We start from the raw sequence: 17450 nt of genomic DNA on the forward strand, positions 1-17450 counted from the left end.
CCTGCCAGTGCTTGTCTGGACTCATTGGGAATCCTGAACGAGGGGGCTGAGCAAGAAGGCCCCTTAGCTCCCCACGGGTGGTCTGTACTCTGTGCAGTACCCGGCACCTGAACGGTGTTACCGTGAGGTTGTTTATTGTTCCACAGCCCAATCAAGCTCTATCAAATATCACTTAATTAAAATCCTACAAAGATTTGAAAAATTACACAAAGGCCAAGATCATCAATTTGCAGAGAAACAACTCGCAAAAAAACAATTTCATCATCGTGCCATTCTCCTTTGAGGTACACAGCCTCTCCTTTATTCTAAGACAGTATCTGAGAACCACCTATACATCAACACTGTTATATAGCCTTTTTGTTAAACTGAACACAAAGTTGCATGTTAAGACCACAACTATGTAGTTTTGAAACAGCAAAATGAAGATGAATCAGGAGAATCTTTTTTTTTTTTTTTTTTCCAGAAGGCAATCTAGTATAACCAGTTCACATTGACTTTCTAATTTTGCTTAAAAAGGAATCAGCCCAGCAACAGCTCTGGCCAACCAGAGCTCAGACAGGTTCACGTACTGGACGAAGCCTGACCTCAACTGTGCGTCCCAGGTATAGCCGGTAGAAGGCTGAATGTTCTCTTTAGTTTAGCATAAGCTGTGCCCTCATGAGCAAACATGTTACTCAATCTGAATGGGCTCCACATGCCTGTAAATCAAATTACTTTAACTGGAACAAAACAAGGAGCAGGACACTGCTGAACAGAGTGGTCTCTGTCAAGTTCCAGCAACAGCCTCTGTGTTGACTGTTATTTTCCATGTGAGAAACACTGGCCTAAAGTCAATGAAGGAGACTTCTCCCTACCCAGAGATGTAGAAACTGAGGCTTCAAGAGGCTCCCTGGCCCCAGAGTCCCACACTGGTGAAGAGAAGAGGCAGGACTTGGACCATCACTTCTGCACTCACAGATGGATTCCCAAACCACTTCAGCCCTCCTCCTCATTCCCACGACCCTCGTCTTCCCCAGGCTCAGCCCCAGAGGCATCTTCTATCCTTCCCTCTCTCACTCGGTCACCAAGTTCCCTCCCCTCTGTCATCTCAAAATCTCCCCTGACCCCAACTTCCCACACCCACTCTGGCTAACCCAGTCTGTAGACTCTTGTCAGAGATCCTTGATGGGCTCCTCCCTCTGTGACCAAGGTTAACACCACTTCTAGAAGTACAGTTCTTACATAACCCCCTTGCTCAAAATCACCCACTGCCTATAAAATGCCAAAGCCAGCATCTAATTACCATCCAGCCCCACGTGACCACTTCTGCCATTACCTCACATTACTCCCCACCCACTGTCCATTCCTCCCTGACTCCACACCCTTCCTACCCACAGAACCTTAAAATAACCCATGTGCATAATGTTGACCATGGGGGAAGGAACCATATCAAGATGTCACAGAAAGAATCAACTATATTCAGCAGGCTCCATTACTTACTTCAGAGAATACTTCTCCTAAGTCAAGGAAAACATTTTAGAAAGACATTCAAAAATGGGTTGAAATTGAAGGGGTTGTAAATGTGCTCAAAATTGGAACCCTCCTTTAACCGGAAAATTAAACTCATCAAGAATGCCCTCTTTAAATTTTGGTTAGAAACTTCTCAGGCAATCTGGATCTGAGAGCTCAATCAGGATTTGCAATTTGCAACATTTACCCAACTTCCCACCCTCAGACAAAACTCCAATGTTAATAGAGCTTACAGGTGGCTTGAAGAACAGATAAATTTTACCCATTGGGAAGACAGACTGCAGTGCTGCAGAAATGCTAATTAACCCCAGGCTACTGAAAGTGGGTCAACAGTTTGCCCAAGTGCTGAGCCATACAAATCAGAAGAATCTGAGATGTTGGAGGCTCAAAACCAGAATTGAAGTAGAAAATCACTTAAAAATCACAAGAGATTATACTTGATGCTTTCATCCATCTGTCCATCCCACCACCATCCCTTTACTGAGCGCCTACTGTATGCTTCTGAACGCGGCTATCACTCAAAAGCACCAGGGCGATGCTAGAATTTCACTGGGCTCTGTTCTTTTTAAGTCAACAGACATAAATCAGGCATTTGGGTTCTGTGCTGAGTCGGAGAGGGTGGGCGGGAAGAGCCAGCTCCACAAGGGCAAAGCAGCAGGAGCTGGAAAGAATGAACAAGCTCAGGGCTTTTTGTGCCGCCCGCCCGGTCAGGGGTGCAGACCGAGGCCAAGGCCGAAAAAAGGAGTGAGCTCAGCCAAACGCTCACAGCACCCACTGGGAATGTGGCTGCCGAGGGGCTGGGAAGACAGCCACAGGGCTCTCCTGCCAGGCTGGAGGCGGAGGGCGAGCGGGGAGCCAAGTCACCATATAAAGGCGCCGGGGGAAGGGGTGGAGGCGCCTCCCTCGCCAATCGTCTGCAGCCCCAAAGAGGATGGAGGGGGCAGAAAGGTCGCGCTATCCTCTGGCCTGCCGCTCGGCTGTGGTTGCAATGGAGAAGAACAGCTCCAAAAGGGGCCAATATTTTTTGCTTTCAGCCCTACGCTCTCCAGACATTCTGGGTCCCGTTTTCAACACCAGGATGCCTGAGCACTCGGAATCAGATGGCGTTCACATGCCTGAAGACAGCCGCTTGCCCTGGATGAGAAAGGCTGAGCTTAACAAGCAGCACAAGCTCAGACACGCTGGGGGAATTCCCAGACAGTGTTCTCCGGGGCTGACGATTGCCCCGCACCAGGAAGTTCTGTTTCACAAAAGCAACACAAGAAACGGAATGTATCTGAAAGTGGGGAGGGGTAGACAGATAGCTGTTTAATGGCCAGGAGTGATGGGAATGTAGATAAAGGTTATTTGGGGGGGGGGGGGGGGGGCTGTGACCTTTGCAAAACATTGCCAGTCTTACAAGTCTTATTTGAGGGATTTTACCTGATCTCCTGCCCAGTAGATATTTATAGAAGAAATGGGGGGAAATCGTTTTGCGCGTGCTCCCAAAAAAACAAACCCAAACATATTTTGGTGAGCTGCTAAATGTGGCGACGCTGATGTCAGAGGCACCCCTGAGGGAGGTCTGCTTTGCAAGGCTGCCACAGACCCCGCTCACGCCTTCCACACTGGGCCCATCTGCTTGCACATTTGGTTGTACCAAATGCAGTTTACACCATAAAGCATACAATATGTGCATCGTTCTTAAATGAGATTTGTCATTTAACTGAATTTCGGTCAGCATTTTAAATAGATACATTTCTTTGTGCTCTAGTCTAACTTACAAACTGCACCCAGGCTGACTGCAGTGCTGTGTTTGGGTCTCAGTTTTTGTGTGTGTGGGAACTGGGAGTTACCAGTTAGACCATGGATCCTGGACAAATCAACCTCGGAGACAGACATGAGCCAAAGAAGTTCCCCTTGTTCTCCCTGAGAAAGTCCTTTGTGAGAGCTGGGAGGAGTGGATGCCTTTTCTCTGAGACTGTTGATGAAACCCTTGGCGTGTACCACAGCCATCCTATTCTGACAAGGCTGCTGTCACTGAAGGGCTATGGGTGGGCAGACTTGTTGTGAACCCAACCATGCGCTATTTAAAGTGAACAGATTGTCCTCAGCTTTGTTGCAAACTTAACAAAGGTTAGGTATGGAGATATACTGAAATTTCTCAAGGCAGAAACAAAATTCGGTGGTTGCTTCATTAGCAAATGAATCCAGAACAACTTGTGGCTTGTCTAACTGAGGATGATGAATCCTCCCTTCCGCTGCCAGTTCAAGGGTGGCCAGGGCTCACTTTTCCTGAGTAGCCCAGTTGTGACCAGTGTCTGAAGCCCCATTAGTGCAATGGCCGAGTTATCAGACTGGGTTTGGTCTCGGCGCCATCTGTTTTGACACAAGCCTGGCAGAGAAAATCCCTGGAAGGGTCGAAAGACCCATCTCATTTTCTCTGGCTAAGAAAGTGCTCCGTGGCTACCCTGTGCCTCAGCAAAAGGCACAAGGCAGGCGGTTATCACCACTCACTGGGGAAACCTACACCAACTCCTGGCACGGCTTGCTGATTTGGTTCTTACTTTGTAAGGGAGATTCACTTTCAGCCACATGCCTGAAGATGAAGATTGACCCTGTGTGGCTGCTTTGATTAATCACTTTAAAATCTCTTGAGGATTTGTGGAAAACCCTCCACTGTCAGTATCGGGGAAAACAATTTGTTTTTAAGGGGCCATCTTAATAATTTACACCACAGGTTCCCACACCTGCTCTTCACCTGAGGTGCCTATTAAAAACAGGTTCTCGGGCCCTGCCCCAGACCTGAATCAGGCTCTCCCAGGGTGAGGCCTGAGAACCTGTATCTTTAAAACTCCCCAAGTTTAGGAAACAATGATTCAATGATTCAAATCAAGAAGGAATTCGATATCTCACCACCTTAATACCTACTGTTTTTATATCATGTTTAAAAACTATGAATCCATGTTTCTTGTAAATAATTCTCACAACACAGATGGGTAGAAAATAAAGGTGAAAATGCTCCCCCCACCACCTTTCATTATCAACTGACCTAATAACTGAGACAGATTAAGGACACTGCAAAAAGACCAATTTTCACATGCTGAAGTCAGCCTTTTCCTTGAAAAGAGATGAATATGAATAAGGTGTGAAAAAAAAAAAAAAACCAGGAAAAAATTTTTTACTTTTGACATTTTCTCACTTTTTCTTTTCTTCCCTTTAATGGAATACAACACCAGATGAGGGAGGAAATATTCCACTTCTCCCAGCAGCCATCAGCTTTGGTGCTACCTGGTTCCAAGCAGGATCTCCCCCTGGTGGACGGGGGAGTCAGCTGGCCACAGTTTCCTGCTAAGCTCCTCACCTGGTTGATTAAAAAAACACTCAAAGAGGTGTGTGCAGGTGACAGTTCATTTATCACTTGAGAGGGGTTTTCTTTTTTTGAGATTTTTGTTTCTATGTTCTTCAAAAATACACTGAGTCATAACATGATTAAATTTAAAAATAAGTCCCAGAAAAATGAAATCTCTGCCAATTGTCAATGTAGCCTTCAAACTTTTAAGACAAAGGCAAAGCTAACCTCTCAGGACAAAGAGAAGGGCTACAGACTGGTTACTGAGTCCCTGGGTGATAGCTCTGTACACTAAGAGACTATCACGCGTCCAAAGTGTGCATGTGTCTATAATCCAAGTTAGCCTTGGAGAAACATTTCCTAGAACTGAAACAAAAATAGTTCTAGGAAGTAATAATTCCAGTTTAAAAGTTGCTGGAGGACTGGGGTACATTTCAAAGATCAGTTCAAAAGTCTCAATGTCCAAGTAAACCTCAGGTGGAGTAAAATCTGAGCCACCAAAGATAAATACACTCACATCAGGATGTGGTGTGCGGTTTCTGTTTCTGGAAATCACTTCTATCTCTCGGGAAAGAGGAAAAACAAATCTTATCCAACTAGTCACCTGGGCCAAGGGGAACAGGAACCTAAGATGCTGTGCTGGTCTGAAGTAATTTAAGTCCAGCATTTCTGTTTTGCTGCTGTGTATGGCAGCCCATCAACATGAAAAATGTGGGGAAAATTATTATTTCCTCCTCCAAAGTAGGAAGAGCAAAGTAAATATTTAAGGAAGAAGTATTAGAGGACTAGAAAAAAAATATTGTATAATACTTTACAGATTCCAAAGCATTTCACATACGCAAAATTCATTCTTTCAGCACTTATCATGAGTCTGGTATGCCAAGAATCATCTCAGGTCTATAAAGACAAAGTCTGTGTCCTTAGGGAATCCCAATAGTGCATAAGGCAGTTACACAAATGATAACCATTTAGAGAATCACAAAAGAAATATTTACAAAGGTCTCTGAGAGCTTTTGGTTAACGATTTTAGGAAGTGGTTGGGACACATAACTATTTCCTTGTAGCCTGAACAATTTCCCTGCTCTTCTAAAGCATTCTGGATTTGAGGAAAATGTAAAATATATATTTTTTTCCTTACTAGAAAATATCAAAGATGATTCAAAACTGTAATATTTCCTTCTTTTGCATAAGTAAAAGACAATATAGAGTCAAAGTATAATTTATAAAAAGTTAACTTGGCTCTCATAGAAATATAAAATGAACACATTAAGGGAATTATTTATCTCATTAATGAGGGAAGCCAATACAATGGTAAAGCGGGCTCGAAGAACAAGAACTGGGTGTTTACAAGCTTTAAAAAGAACGTTAGAATAAGATTACTAGGTTAGAATCATACCTGGCTAATGACCTTAAGGTAACAAACCATAACTCTGAGGTTATCTTGTCTACCAGAGAAAAAATCTACAAATTAATGTGTAACTTTATAGTGTCTGGGTTCTAATCAAATAGTAAACAGCAAGTTTAAACAAAGATATATTCTCCTTGGGAATTAAGCCCTGTTGGTTAAACAGTGCCCCAAAATGACTTTGTCAGAATATACGGGCTCCTACCCCACACTCTAGCTCTAAGTTTTGGATGATTTTTCTTAATAATAGTGAAATAATTAAGGTCAGAAACATACTGCTTGGGTCCTCAGCTCTGACCATACTAACTGGGTGTACTAGCTACATTAAAGGCTTTAAAATCATGCATGCAGTATGTAACATTTGGGGACTGGCTTTTTTCACTCAGTATAGTTGGAGATTTATCCAGGATACAGTATATATAAATAGTTCAGTCTTTTTTTAATGCTGAAAGTATTCCATGGCATAGATATCCCACAGTTTGCTTAGCCATTTATCCAGAGAAGGACATTTGGTTGTTTCTAGTTTTTGACTATTACAAATAGAGCTGCTACAAACCTTTAAAAAATAAAAATTAAATGACACCCTGATGGGGAAAAAATTGGCTGATCTTAGAAGGCTTCATAGAGAAAGGAACACAAGAGCCACACCTTGAATATGAATTGGCTTTTGAAGATGGGAACAGTCGAGAGAAATTTCATCAAAAGTCCCTCAGGCTCTTCTCACTCAGAACCTATTCAAAGTCAGTATTTAGACTCTTCAGGTGTTACTTTTAAGAAGGTTGGTTATGAGGTTCCCCTACTAATTACAAATAATTGCAAAAGACAGGTAATGATTACCAAAGCAAAGTTAATAACAATGGAAAGGGAGAGAGAAATCTACACAAAGACGACACAGACATTTAAAGAAGTTTATGAATAGACTCATGCTCCCAATGTAGGGCAAATAACCTCTAGGGTAATAATTGCCGCTTGTAATATTGACCTTTGGCATTGATAAGAGTAAATTATTTTTAATATCTTCTAAGAGAGCAAGGAAATATGTAACATATTTGAATATGATTGTTACCGCAATGACTAAAATAATTTTGGTGACGGCTTCCCTGGTGGCTCAGTGATAAAGAATCTGCCTGCCAATGTAGGGGACACAGGTTCCATCCCTAATCTGGGAAGATCTCACATGACATGGATGTGCCACAACTACTGAGCCTGTGCTAGAGCCTGGAAGCTGCAACTGCTGAGCCCACATGCTGCAACTATTGAAACCTGTGCGTCCTAGAGCCCGCAGTGTGCAACAAGAGAAGCTAGCACAATGAGAAGCCCGTGTGTTGCATCTAGAGAGTGCCCCTGCAAGGCACAAGTAGAATAAAGTGCGAGAAGCAAAGAAGACCCTGCGTGGTCTAAAGTAAATAAATAAAAATTTTTTTGAAAGTTTAAAAAGGTAATAACTTTGGTGATTAAGGGGATAAATTGCACATTTCCTTGGTAGTTCTAAAAACAACATGTTACTGTACTTACTTTGCAAGATGCTCTTTATTCATCTTTGAACCAAAATAATTTTAATAGGGATACAAAATTATAATGTAAATCAATAGAGAAAAATATGGCCTTTAAATACCAATTTTGCTTTATAGATAACTACCCGTCCAAAGTGAAAAGTAGTTCAATAAGAAGTGTGGTAAAATTTTATGCCAATTAAACTTTAAGACATTTAGTCCCTTGAACCAGAAGAAGCATATCCTTAACTATACTCACATCTCAAGTACCTCATATTGTCAAAAGCCAGATGCCAGAACTTTCTACTTTCTATTAAACACATTCATCATTTAAACTACAATTAGAGAAACAAACAGATATGTACCAGTAATACCATAACAAATAGGGCTATTTGTCAGTACTGAACTGATGGGTTTTCTTCTTTTTCAAAAAAATTACAGGTTATGACATAACTTGAAATCAAACTGTTAAACAGAAATGTTTTATTTAAATCCACATTTGAAAACATCTCCAGTTACTGTCTAAGTCATCCATGATCAAAACACCAGTAAGTAAAAAAGAAACTATGATGGTAAATTAAAATTAAAACCCAGAAAGTAATCCCATAAAACAAAATTACAAAATAAAATCCATAATTAAATCCCTTTATAAGTATAATATTGAAAAGTTTCTTTTAATGTTACAACAAACTATCTTTTCTACCCTTTTAATTTTTTCCTTAAAAAAGAAAAACAGAACTAGGAGTATTTAAGCTCCTAGGGGGTTAATTCACTTGTCTAATGATTAGAGTTCTGATAGTATATTTTACCAAAATTTAAATCAGTAAGTGCCTAGTTCAGTTCAGTTGCTCAGTTGTGTCTGACTCTTTGCGACCCCATGAATCGCAGCATGCCAGGCTTCCCTGTCCATCACCAACTCCTGGAGTTTACTCAAAGTCATGTCCATTAACTTGGTGATGCCATCCAACCATATCATCCTCTGTCGTCCCCTTCTCCTCCTGCCCCCAATCCCTCCCAGCATCAGGGTCTTTTCCAATGAGTCAACTCTTCGCATGAGGTGGCCAAAGTACTGGAGTTTCAGCTTCAGCATCAGTCCTTCTAATGAACACTCAGGACTGATCTCCTTTAGGATGGACTGGTTGGATCTCCTTGCAGTCCAAGGGACTCTCAAGAGTCTTCTCCAACACCATAGTTCAAAAGCATCAATTGTTCGGTGCTCAGCTTTCTTCACAGTCCAACTCTCACATCCATACATGACCACTGGAAAAACCATAGCCTTGACTAGATGGACCTTTGTTGGCAAAGTAATGTCTCTGCTTTTTAACATGCTATCTAGGTTGGCCATAACTTTCCTTCCAAGGAGTAAGCGTCTTTTAATTTCATGGCTGCAGTTACCATCTGCAGTGATTCTGAAGCCCCAAAAAATAAAGTCTGACACTGTTTCCTCTGTTTCCCCATCTATTTCCCATGAAGTGATGGGACCAGATGCCATGACCTTAGTTTTCTGAATGTTGAGCTTTAAGCCAACTTTTTCACTCTCCTCTTTCACTTTCATCAAGAGGCTTTTTAGTTCCTCTTCACTTTCTGCCATAAGGGTGGTGTCATCTGCATATCTGAGGTTATTGATATTTCTCCCAGCAATCTTGATTCCAGCTTGTGCTTCTTCCAGCCCAGCGTTTCTCATGATGTACTCTGCATATAAGTTAAATAAGCAGGGTGACAATATACAGCCTTGACGTACTCCTTTTCCTATTTGGAACCAGTCTGTTGTTCCACATCCAGTTCTAACTGTTGCTTCCTGACCTGCATAAAGATTTCTCAAGAGGCAGGTCAGGTAGTCTGTTATTCCCACCTCTTTCAGAATTTTCCACAGTTTATTGTGATCCACACAGTCGAAGGCTTTGGAGTAGTCAATAAAGCAGTAAAATAATGTTTTTCTGGAACTACCTTGCTTTTTTGATGATCCAGCGTATGTTGGCAATTTGATCTCTGGTTCCTCTGCCTTTTCTAAAACCAGCTTGAACATCTGGAAGTTCACGTATTGCTGAAGCCTGGCTTGGAGAATTTTGAGCATTACTTTACTAGCATGTGAGATGAGTGTAATTGTGCAGTAGTTTGAGCATTCTTTGGGATTGCCCTTCGCAGGGATTGGAATGAAAATTGACCTTTTCCAGTCCTGTGGCCACTGCTGAGTTTTCCAAATTTTCTGACATATTGAGTGCAGCACTTCATAGCATCATCTTTCAGGATTTGAAATAGCTCAACTGGAATTCCATCACATCCACTAGGTTTGTTCGTAGTGATGCTTCGTAAGGCCCACTTGACTTCACATTCCAGAATGTCTGTCTCTAGGTGAGTGATCATACCATTGTCATTATCTGGGTCGTGAAGATCTTTTTTGTACAGTTCTTCTGTGTATTCTTGCCACCTCTTCTTAATATCTTCTGCTTCTGTTAGGTCCATACCATATCTGTCCTTTATTGAACCCATCTTTGCATGGAATGTTCCCTTGATATCTCTAATTTTCTTGAAGAGATCTCTAGTCTTTCCTATTCTGTTGTTTTCCTCTATTTCTTTGCACTGATCGCTGAGGAAGGCTTTCTTATCTCTCCTGGCTGTTCTTTGGAACTCTGCATTCAAATGGGAATATCTTTCCCTTTCTCCTTTGCCTTTCGCTTCTCTTCTTTTCACAGCTATTTGTAAGACCTCCTCAGACAATCATTTTGCCTTTTTGCATTTCTTTTCCGTGGGGATGGTCTTGATCCCTGTCTCCTGTACAATGTCACAAACCTCCATCCATAGTTCATCAGGCTCTCTATCAGATCTAGTCCCTTAAATCTATTTCTCACTTCCACTGTATAATCATAAGGGATTTGATTTAAGTCATACCTGAATGGTCTAGTTGTTTTCCTTACTTTCTTCAATTTCAGTCTGAATTTGGCAATAAGGAGTTCATGATCTGAGCCACAGTCAGCTCCCGGTCTTGTTTTTGCTGACTGTATACAGCTTCTCCATCTTTGGCTGCAAAGAATATAATCAATCTGATTTCGGTGTTGGCCATCTGGTGATGTCCATGTGTAGAGTCTTCTCTTGTGTTGCTGGAAGAGGGTGTTTGCTATGATCAGTGTGTTCTCTTGGCAGAACTCTATTAGCCTTTGCCCTGCTTCGTTCCGTACTCCAAGGCCAAACTTGCCTGTTACTCCAGGTGTTTCTTGACTTCCTACTTTTGCATTCCAGTCCCCTATAATGAAAAGGACATCTTTTTTGGGTGTTAGTTCTAGAAGGTCTTGTAGGTCTTCATAGAACCGTTCAACTTCAGCTTCTTCAGCGTTACTGGTTGGGGTATAGGCTTGGATTACTGTGATATTGAATGGTTTGCCTTGGAAACGAACAGAGATCATTCTGTCATTTTTGAGATTGTATCCAAGTACTGCATTTCAGACTCTTCTGTTGACCATGATGGCTACTCCATTTCCTCTAAGGGATTCCTGCCCACAGTAGTAGATATAATGGTCATCTGAGTTAAATTCACCCATTTCAGTCCATTTTAGTTCGCTGATTCCTAGAATGTTGACATTGACACTTGCCATCTCCTGTTTAACCACTTCCAATTTGCCTTGATTCATGGACCTAACATTCCAGGTTCCTATGCAATATTGCTCTTTACAGCATTGGACCTTGCTTCTATCACCAGTCACATCCACAACTGGGTGTAAGGTAATCAAATTCATTCTTCAGCTGACACGGCAAATTCTTATGCCATGAAATCTTCCAAAGTATGTAATTTAGAGAAAATACAAAATACATAGGGGAAAGCGTTTGTAGTCCAAATACTCAGAATCAGGACATCAAGTGCATATCTGTAAATTGTTTTCTTAAAGTTAAATAGAAACATTAACACTTTCAGCAAAGTTTTTATCATTTTTAAAACAACAGGTGGTAAAGAATCTGCCTGCCAGTGCAGGAGACTCAGGTTCAATCCCTGGGTCGGGAAGATGCCCTGGAGTAGGAAATGGCAACCTGCTCCAGTACTCTTGCCTGGAAAATTTCATGGTCAGAGAAGCTTGGCAGGCTACAGTCCTGCTGCAAAGAGTCAGACATGATTGAGCAACTAAGCACATAATACATAATGGTGTAATATGAACACAGAAATTTCTCTATCAGTATAACCAAAATGAGACTAGCAACCTTTTAGTAAATAGCTGATAATAGTGTAAAATATGACAAATTTAGTCATTCTCAGCAGAAGTACTTGACTGGGTAAGAATAAGTTTAGCTCTATTTGTGGCAAACAGGAATTATATTTTGAGGGGGTTTTGATATGGTTAATATAAACAAACACAAAGCTTTATATTAAAACTGTTTTAGAATATATATAATTTGATTTTAAACTGGTGATACCTACTATGTAATTTTGAAAATTTACCATACTGGACATTAATACATATTTTCATGTATAAACCATCCCCACTAAAGAGTTGATGTCACTTTAATCATTTGTAAAGGCAAATAAAACAAGCCTGCCTTTAATGAGTATTCAAAACTGATAATATCATAAAAATCAATGTTTGTATTAAGTATTATAAATTTATTAAGGGAAAGTCATTTGTGAGTTCTTCCTTTTTTTAAAACAGGTATTACATTTTTGTCCAACCCATTAAAACCAAATTATTTCCTTTAAATACTTAACCTCGAAATGTCATCTTCTAAATACAACAGTGTCAAAAAATTAGAAAATTTCAGGGCTAGAAGAATCTTCGGAGTATACCCAGTGTAGGGGATCCCGAACTTTAGTTTTCATTAGAAGTCCCTGCAATTCTTGTTAAAGTGCAGATGGCTGGGCACATCTGCACCCACCTGGCTCAGTAGGCCTGGGTTGGGGCCTGGAAATAACCAGTGTAACCCCACCCTGCTCTTAACCAGTGTAACCCCACCCCGCTCAAAGGTGCCTCCTGTAGGAGGCGTCCACACAGTACTAGGAGGAACAGCACCCACCCTTCACCCAACATCGTGAGTCCTTGTACTGCATGCACATCCTTCTGAGGTCATCTCTGCCTCAAATTACTTCCTCCCCACCTCCTCCATGGAACTCTCTGCCTCCTGGGGGCAGCTCGTTACATATCTAATGGAAGCTTCTAAGAGAAAATTATACAGTCAAAACACAAAGTCATTCAACGTGGCCTTATTACACAAATACACGAATGCAAAGACACAGTGAAGAGTTAAATGTATAAAGAACTGACCTGCTTCTTCTGGTATTTGTTTATCAGATCCAAAAACAAGGCATAACATCTTGAATAGCTGGCCAAGGCTACACAGCAGTCATGGTAAGAAGTAAGTTTGCTGTAGAAATGTCAAATGGAAAAAATAAAAGTCAGCTTTGTTTTTCAATAAAACTCAAATATACCTAGGGTTGCTTTAAATGCAGACCTTCAAAGCATTGTCCTGTGCATGAAAAGCAGTCTGGAAATACTCTATACACTGGTCCAGAGATGCCTCAGGGAGCTGGTTACCTGCTCTAGATTACAGGAGCATAGGGTGAAAGCAAGGAAAATTTCAAGTTCTTTGAAAAAGAGAAAGCTGAAACCTCTAAGGCAGGTGGTGATGGTTTAGTCACTGAGTCGCATCCAACTCTTGCGACCCTGTGGACTGTATCCTACCAGACTCCTCTGTCCATGGAATTCTCCAGGCAAGAGTACTGGAGTGGGTTGCCATGCCCTCCTCTAGGGATCTTCCCGACCCAAGAATTGAATCCAGGTCTCCTAAATTGCAGGCAGCTTCTTCAACAACCAAGCTTGTGGTTCAGAAAACACAAGATAAGAAATTTACACAATATCTGGTAAATTTCAATCTGGTAGAGTCAATCTCTTGGAATTCCAGCACAAACAAATGTTAAACTGCTCAAATATGCTAGGATATTAGTGGTATATTAATATCAGGCAAAATAGACCTTAAGGCAAAAAACCTTGAAAATAGCTTCAAATTTTCAAAAGTAAGCAAACAAACTAACATAACCCACAAGGTGGAACTCACAAACCTATATCAAATTAACAGATATTCATAAGCCTCTCATTAAGTGACAGATTAATAGAAAAAACATCACTAATATTTTAAAAACTTGATCATGTGCCAGGCCATTAACAATCTCAGTAAATTACCAATGTTTTAGATCACATTTTAAAGACATGCTTTTGGAAATTTAAAAACACATAACTTATGGGTCAAAGAAATAAGAAAATAAACCACATATCTGAATAATAACGAAAAATACTACAGATCAAAATTTAGATGCAGCTGCAGCAGTAGAGGAAAATTCATAACCTTAAGAAAGCTGAAAGGAAAGGGATTTCTAACCAACATGGCAAGAAATATGTGCTGTGTTTAGTCACTCAGTCGTGTCCGACTCTTTGTGACCCCAAGTACTGTAGGCCGCCAGGCTCCTCTGTCCATGGGGATTCTCCAGGCCAGAATACTGGAGTGGGTTGCCATGCCCTCCTCCAGGGGATCTTCCTAACCCAGGGATCAAACCCAGATCTCCCCCACTGCAGGCAAATCTTTACTGTCTAAGCTACCAGGGAAGCCCAGAAGAAAATATAATATATCCAAAAAGAATAGAAGAATTACTAAGGCTAAGAATGAGGAATACAATAGGAAAGAAACTTACAATAGAGTGGTTTGATAGATCTATTAGTTCTTTGCAAAAACTAATAAATTGGCCAACCTTTGGCAAGACTGATCAAGAGAAAAAGAGAAATATCCTAAATCTTCAAAATAAGGAATGAAAATCAACATCAAAATGAAGAGGCAGTGTGACATAGCAGTTAACCATGTAAATTCTAGAGCCAGACTATCTAGTTTAAATCACAGCTCTGCAACTCTGGGAAAACTACCAAATTTCTCTATGCCTAGCCTCCTCATTGGTGAAATGAAGATAATAATAACAAGTACCTACCTCTTAAAGCCATTACAAGGAATAAATGAACTAGTATTTAGAAAGTGCTTAGAAAACTGCCTGGCACATAGTAGGCACTGCATAAATATTTCTTAAGTAAGTAATATAAATAAAAGGGGTATAATTAGAGAGGCAACAGAGACTAAAAAAATAACAGGCGAGATCAGGCACATTCAGGGTGATATGGTCATAGACGAGCCACATGTAAAAAAATGAAATTAGATCATTCCTTACATTTAAAAAATGGATTAAAGATCTAAATTTCAGACCAGACACTATAAAACTTAGAGGAAAACATAGGCAGAACACTCTCTGACATAAATCACAGCAAAATCTTTTTTAATCCAGCTCCCAGAATAATGGAAATAAAAGCAAAAATAAACAAGTGGGACCTACTTAAACTCAAAAGCTTTTGCATAGAAAAGGAAACAATAAACAAAACAAAAAGAAAACCCACAGATTGGGAGGAAATATTTGCCAATGATGTGACTGATAACGGATTAGTCTCCAAAATTTACAGTTTATGACACTTAATATCATCAAAACAAACAGCCCACTCAAAAAATGGGCAGAAGATCTGAATAGACATTTCTCTAAAGAGGACATACAGATGGCAAACAGGCACATGAAAAGATGTTCAAAATTGCTAGTTATCAGAGAAATGCAAATCAAAACTACAATGAGATATCACCTCACACTGGTCAGATTGGTTATCATAAAAAAATCCACAAATAACAAATGTTGGAAAGGGTGTGGAGAGAAGGGAACCCTTCTGCACTGCTGGCAGGAATGTAAATCGGTGCATCGACTATGGAGAGCAGTATGGAGGTTCCTTAAGAAACTAAAAATAGAGCCACTATATGATCCTACAATCCCACTCCTGGGCATATATCCAGAGAAAAACATGGCTCGAAAAGATACAAGTACCCCAGGGTTCAATGCAGCACATTGTTTACAAGACATGGGAACAACCTAAATGTCCATCGACAGAGGAATGGATAAAGAAGGTGTGGTGGGCGTGCGCGCGTGCACACGCACACACACACACACACACACACACACACACACACACACAATGGAATATTACTCAGCCATTAAAAAGAATGAAGTAAGGCCACTGGCAGCAACATGGAGGGCTCCCTGGTGGCTCAGAGGTAAAGAATCTGCCTGCAATGCAGGAGACGGGGGTTCAATTCCTGGGCTGGGAAGACCCCCTGGAGAAGGGCATGGCAACCCGCTCCAGTGTTCTTGCCTAGTGAACCCCATGGACAGAGGAGCCTGGCACGTTGCAGTCCATAGGGTCACAGAGTCAGGCACGACTGAAGTGACCAAGCAGCAGCAGCATGTGTTGACTCTGAAAAGAAAGAATACTAATGAACTTGCAAAACAGAAAGAGACTCACAGACTTGGAAAACTCACGGATGCTGGGGCGGGGGTAGAAGGGAGAGTTAGGGACTTTGGGCAAGTCATGTATACACTGCTATATTTAAACCAACAAAAACCTACTACATAGCACATGGAACTCAATGTTAAGTAGCAGCCTGGATGAGAGAGGGGTTTGAGGGAGAATGGATACATGTATGTGTATGGCAGAGACTCTTCCCTGTCCAACTGAAACTATCGCAACATTGTTAATCAGCTATATCCCAATACAAAATGTTTTTGGTGCTAAAAAATAAAAATAAAAGGATAACAGAATATTTGGAATGCCCTTATATAGTTTGAAACTTAAATGAATGAATTCTTATAAAAATATAACTTTAGAAACTGAACCAAGTGTAAATAGGATATGACTAGACCATTAAAGAAAGTGAATCAGTTGTCAATGATATTCACACACACATGCACACACACACACATATACACACAACAGGATAAAACTGCTTTTCAAGCAAGTTCTACAGACTTTTCAAGAGGCAGATAAGTTTAATTTTCAGAAATTCTTCTAAAATAGAGAAAATATTGGAATATATCCCAGTTAATTTTATGAGGCTGGTATAAACTGGACATTAAAACCAGACAGGGACAGTATAACAAAGGAAATGTATAGGTCAATCTAACTCGTAACCATAAATGAAAAATCCTAAACAAAATATAAGCTGAGCAAACCTAGCAATATATAATGGTTTAACATGAGAAAACCTGTTAATGTAATCTACTATGTTAAAGAATTAAATAAAGAAAATCCATATAATCAAAATATATTCAAGAATTCAAGGAAATTTAAAATCCATTAAAGGGAGAAAATTGTTCCTTAACTGTTAAGGGGTATCTACAAAAACCTACAACAAACAATTTCAACTTGTAAAACTACAAAAACATTTCCGAGAAAGTCAGCCAGCCTAATACTCTCACAACTTTATACTGGACATCCTAAGCAATGCACCCAAGGAACAGGTGAGGACAGGGGCAGAGCTGTAATAATGGGGGGAAAAAAAGAACATATACACACACACACACACATATATATATTCCTGGTAGCTCAGCTGCTAAAGAATCTGCCTGCAATGCAGGAGACCTGGGTTGGATCCTGGGCTGGGAAGATCCCCCAGAGAAGGGAAAGGCTACCCACTCCAGTATTCTGGCCTGGAGAATTCCACGGACTGTATAGTCCATGGGGTTGCAAAGAGTCGGACACAACTGAGTGACTTTCACTTTCAAGCAATGCATCCAAGAAATAGGTGAGGACAGGGTCAGAGTTGTAATAATGGGGGGTGGGGAAACAAACTATACTTGTTTGCAAATAATTTGCATAGAAAA

General features: G+C 40.6%; 1 protein-coding gene across 1 annotated transcript in view; it reads right to left on the minus strand.

Annotated features, from left to right (window-relative positions):
* The window catches only part of ARMC2 (armadillo repeat containing 2), a 126951-nt gene that overhangs the window by 35949 nt on the left and 73552 nt on the right, over positions 1-17450 (minus strand). Inside the window, exon 12 of the mRNA XM_061131793.1 lies at positions 12982-13081. Within this exon, the coding sequence (XP_060987776.1) occupies positions 12982-13081 (100 nt within the window). The remainder of the gene's footprint in view (positions 1-12981; positions 13082-17450) is intronic.

Source organism: Dama dama, chromosome 28 (assembly GCF_033118175.1).
Source record: "Dama dama isolate Ldn47 chromosome 28, ASM3311817v1, whole genome shotgun sequence".
Classification (NCBI taxonomy): Eukaryota; Metazoa; Chordata; class Mammalia; order Artiodactyla; family Cervidae; genus Dama; species Dama dama.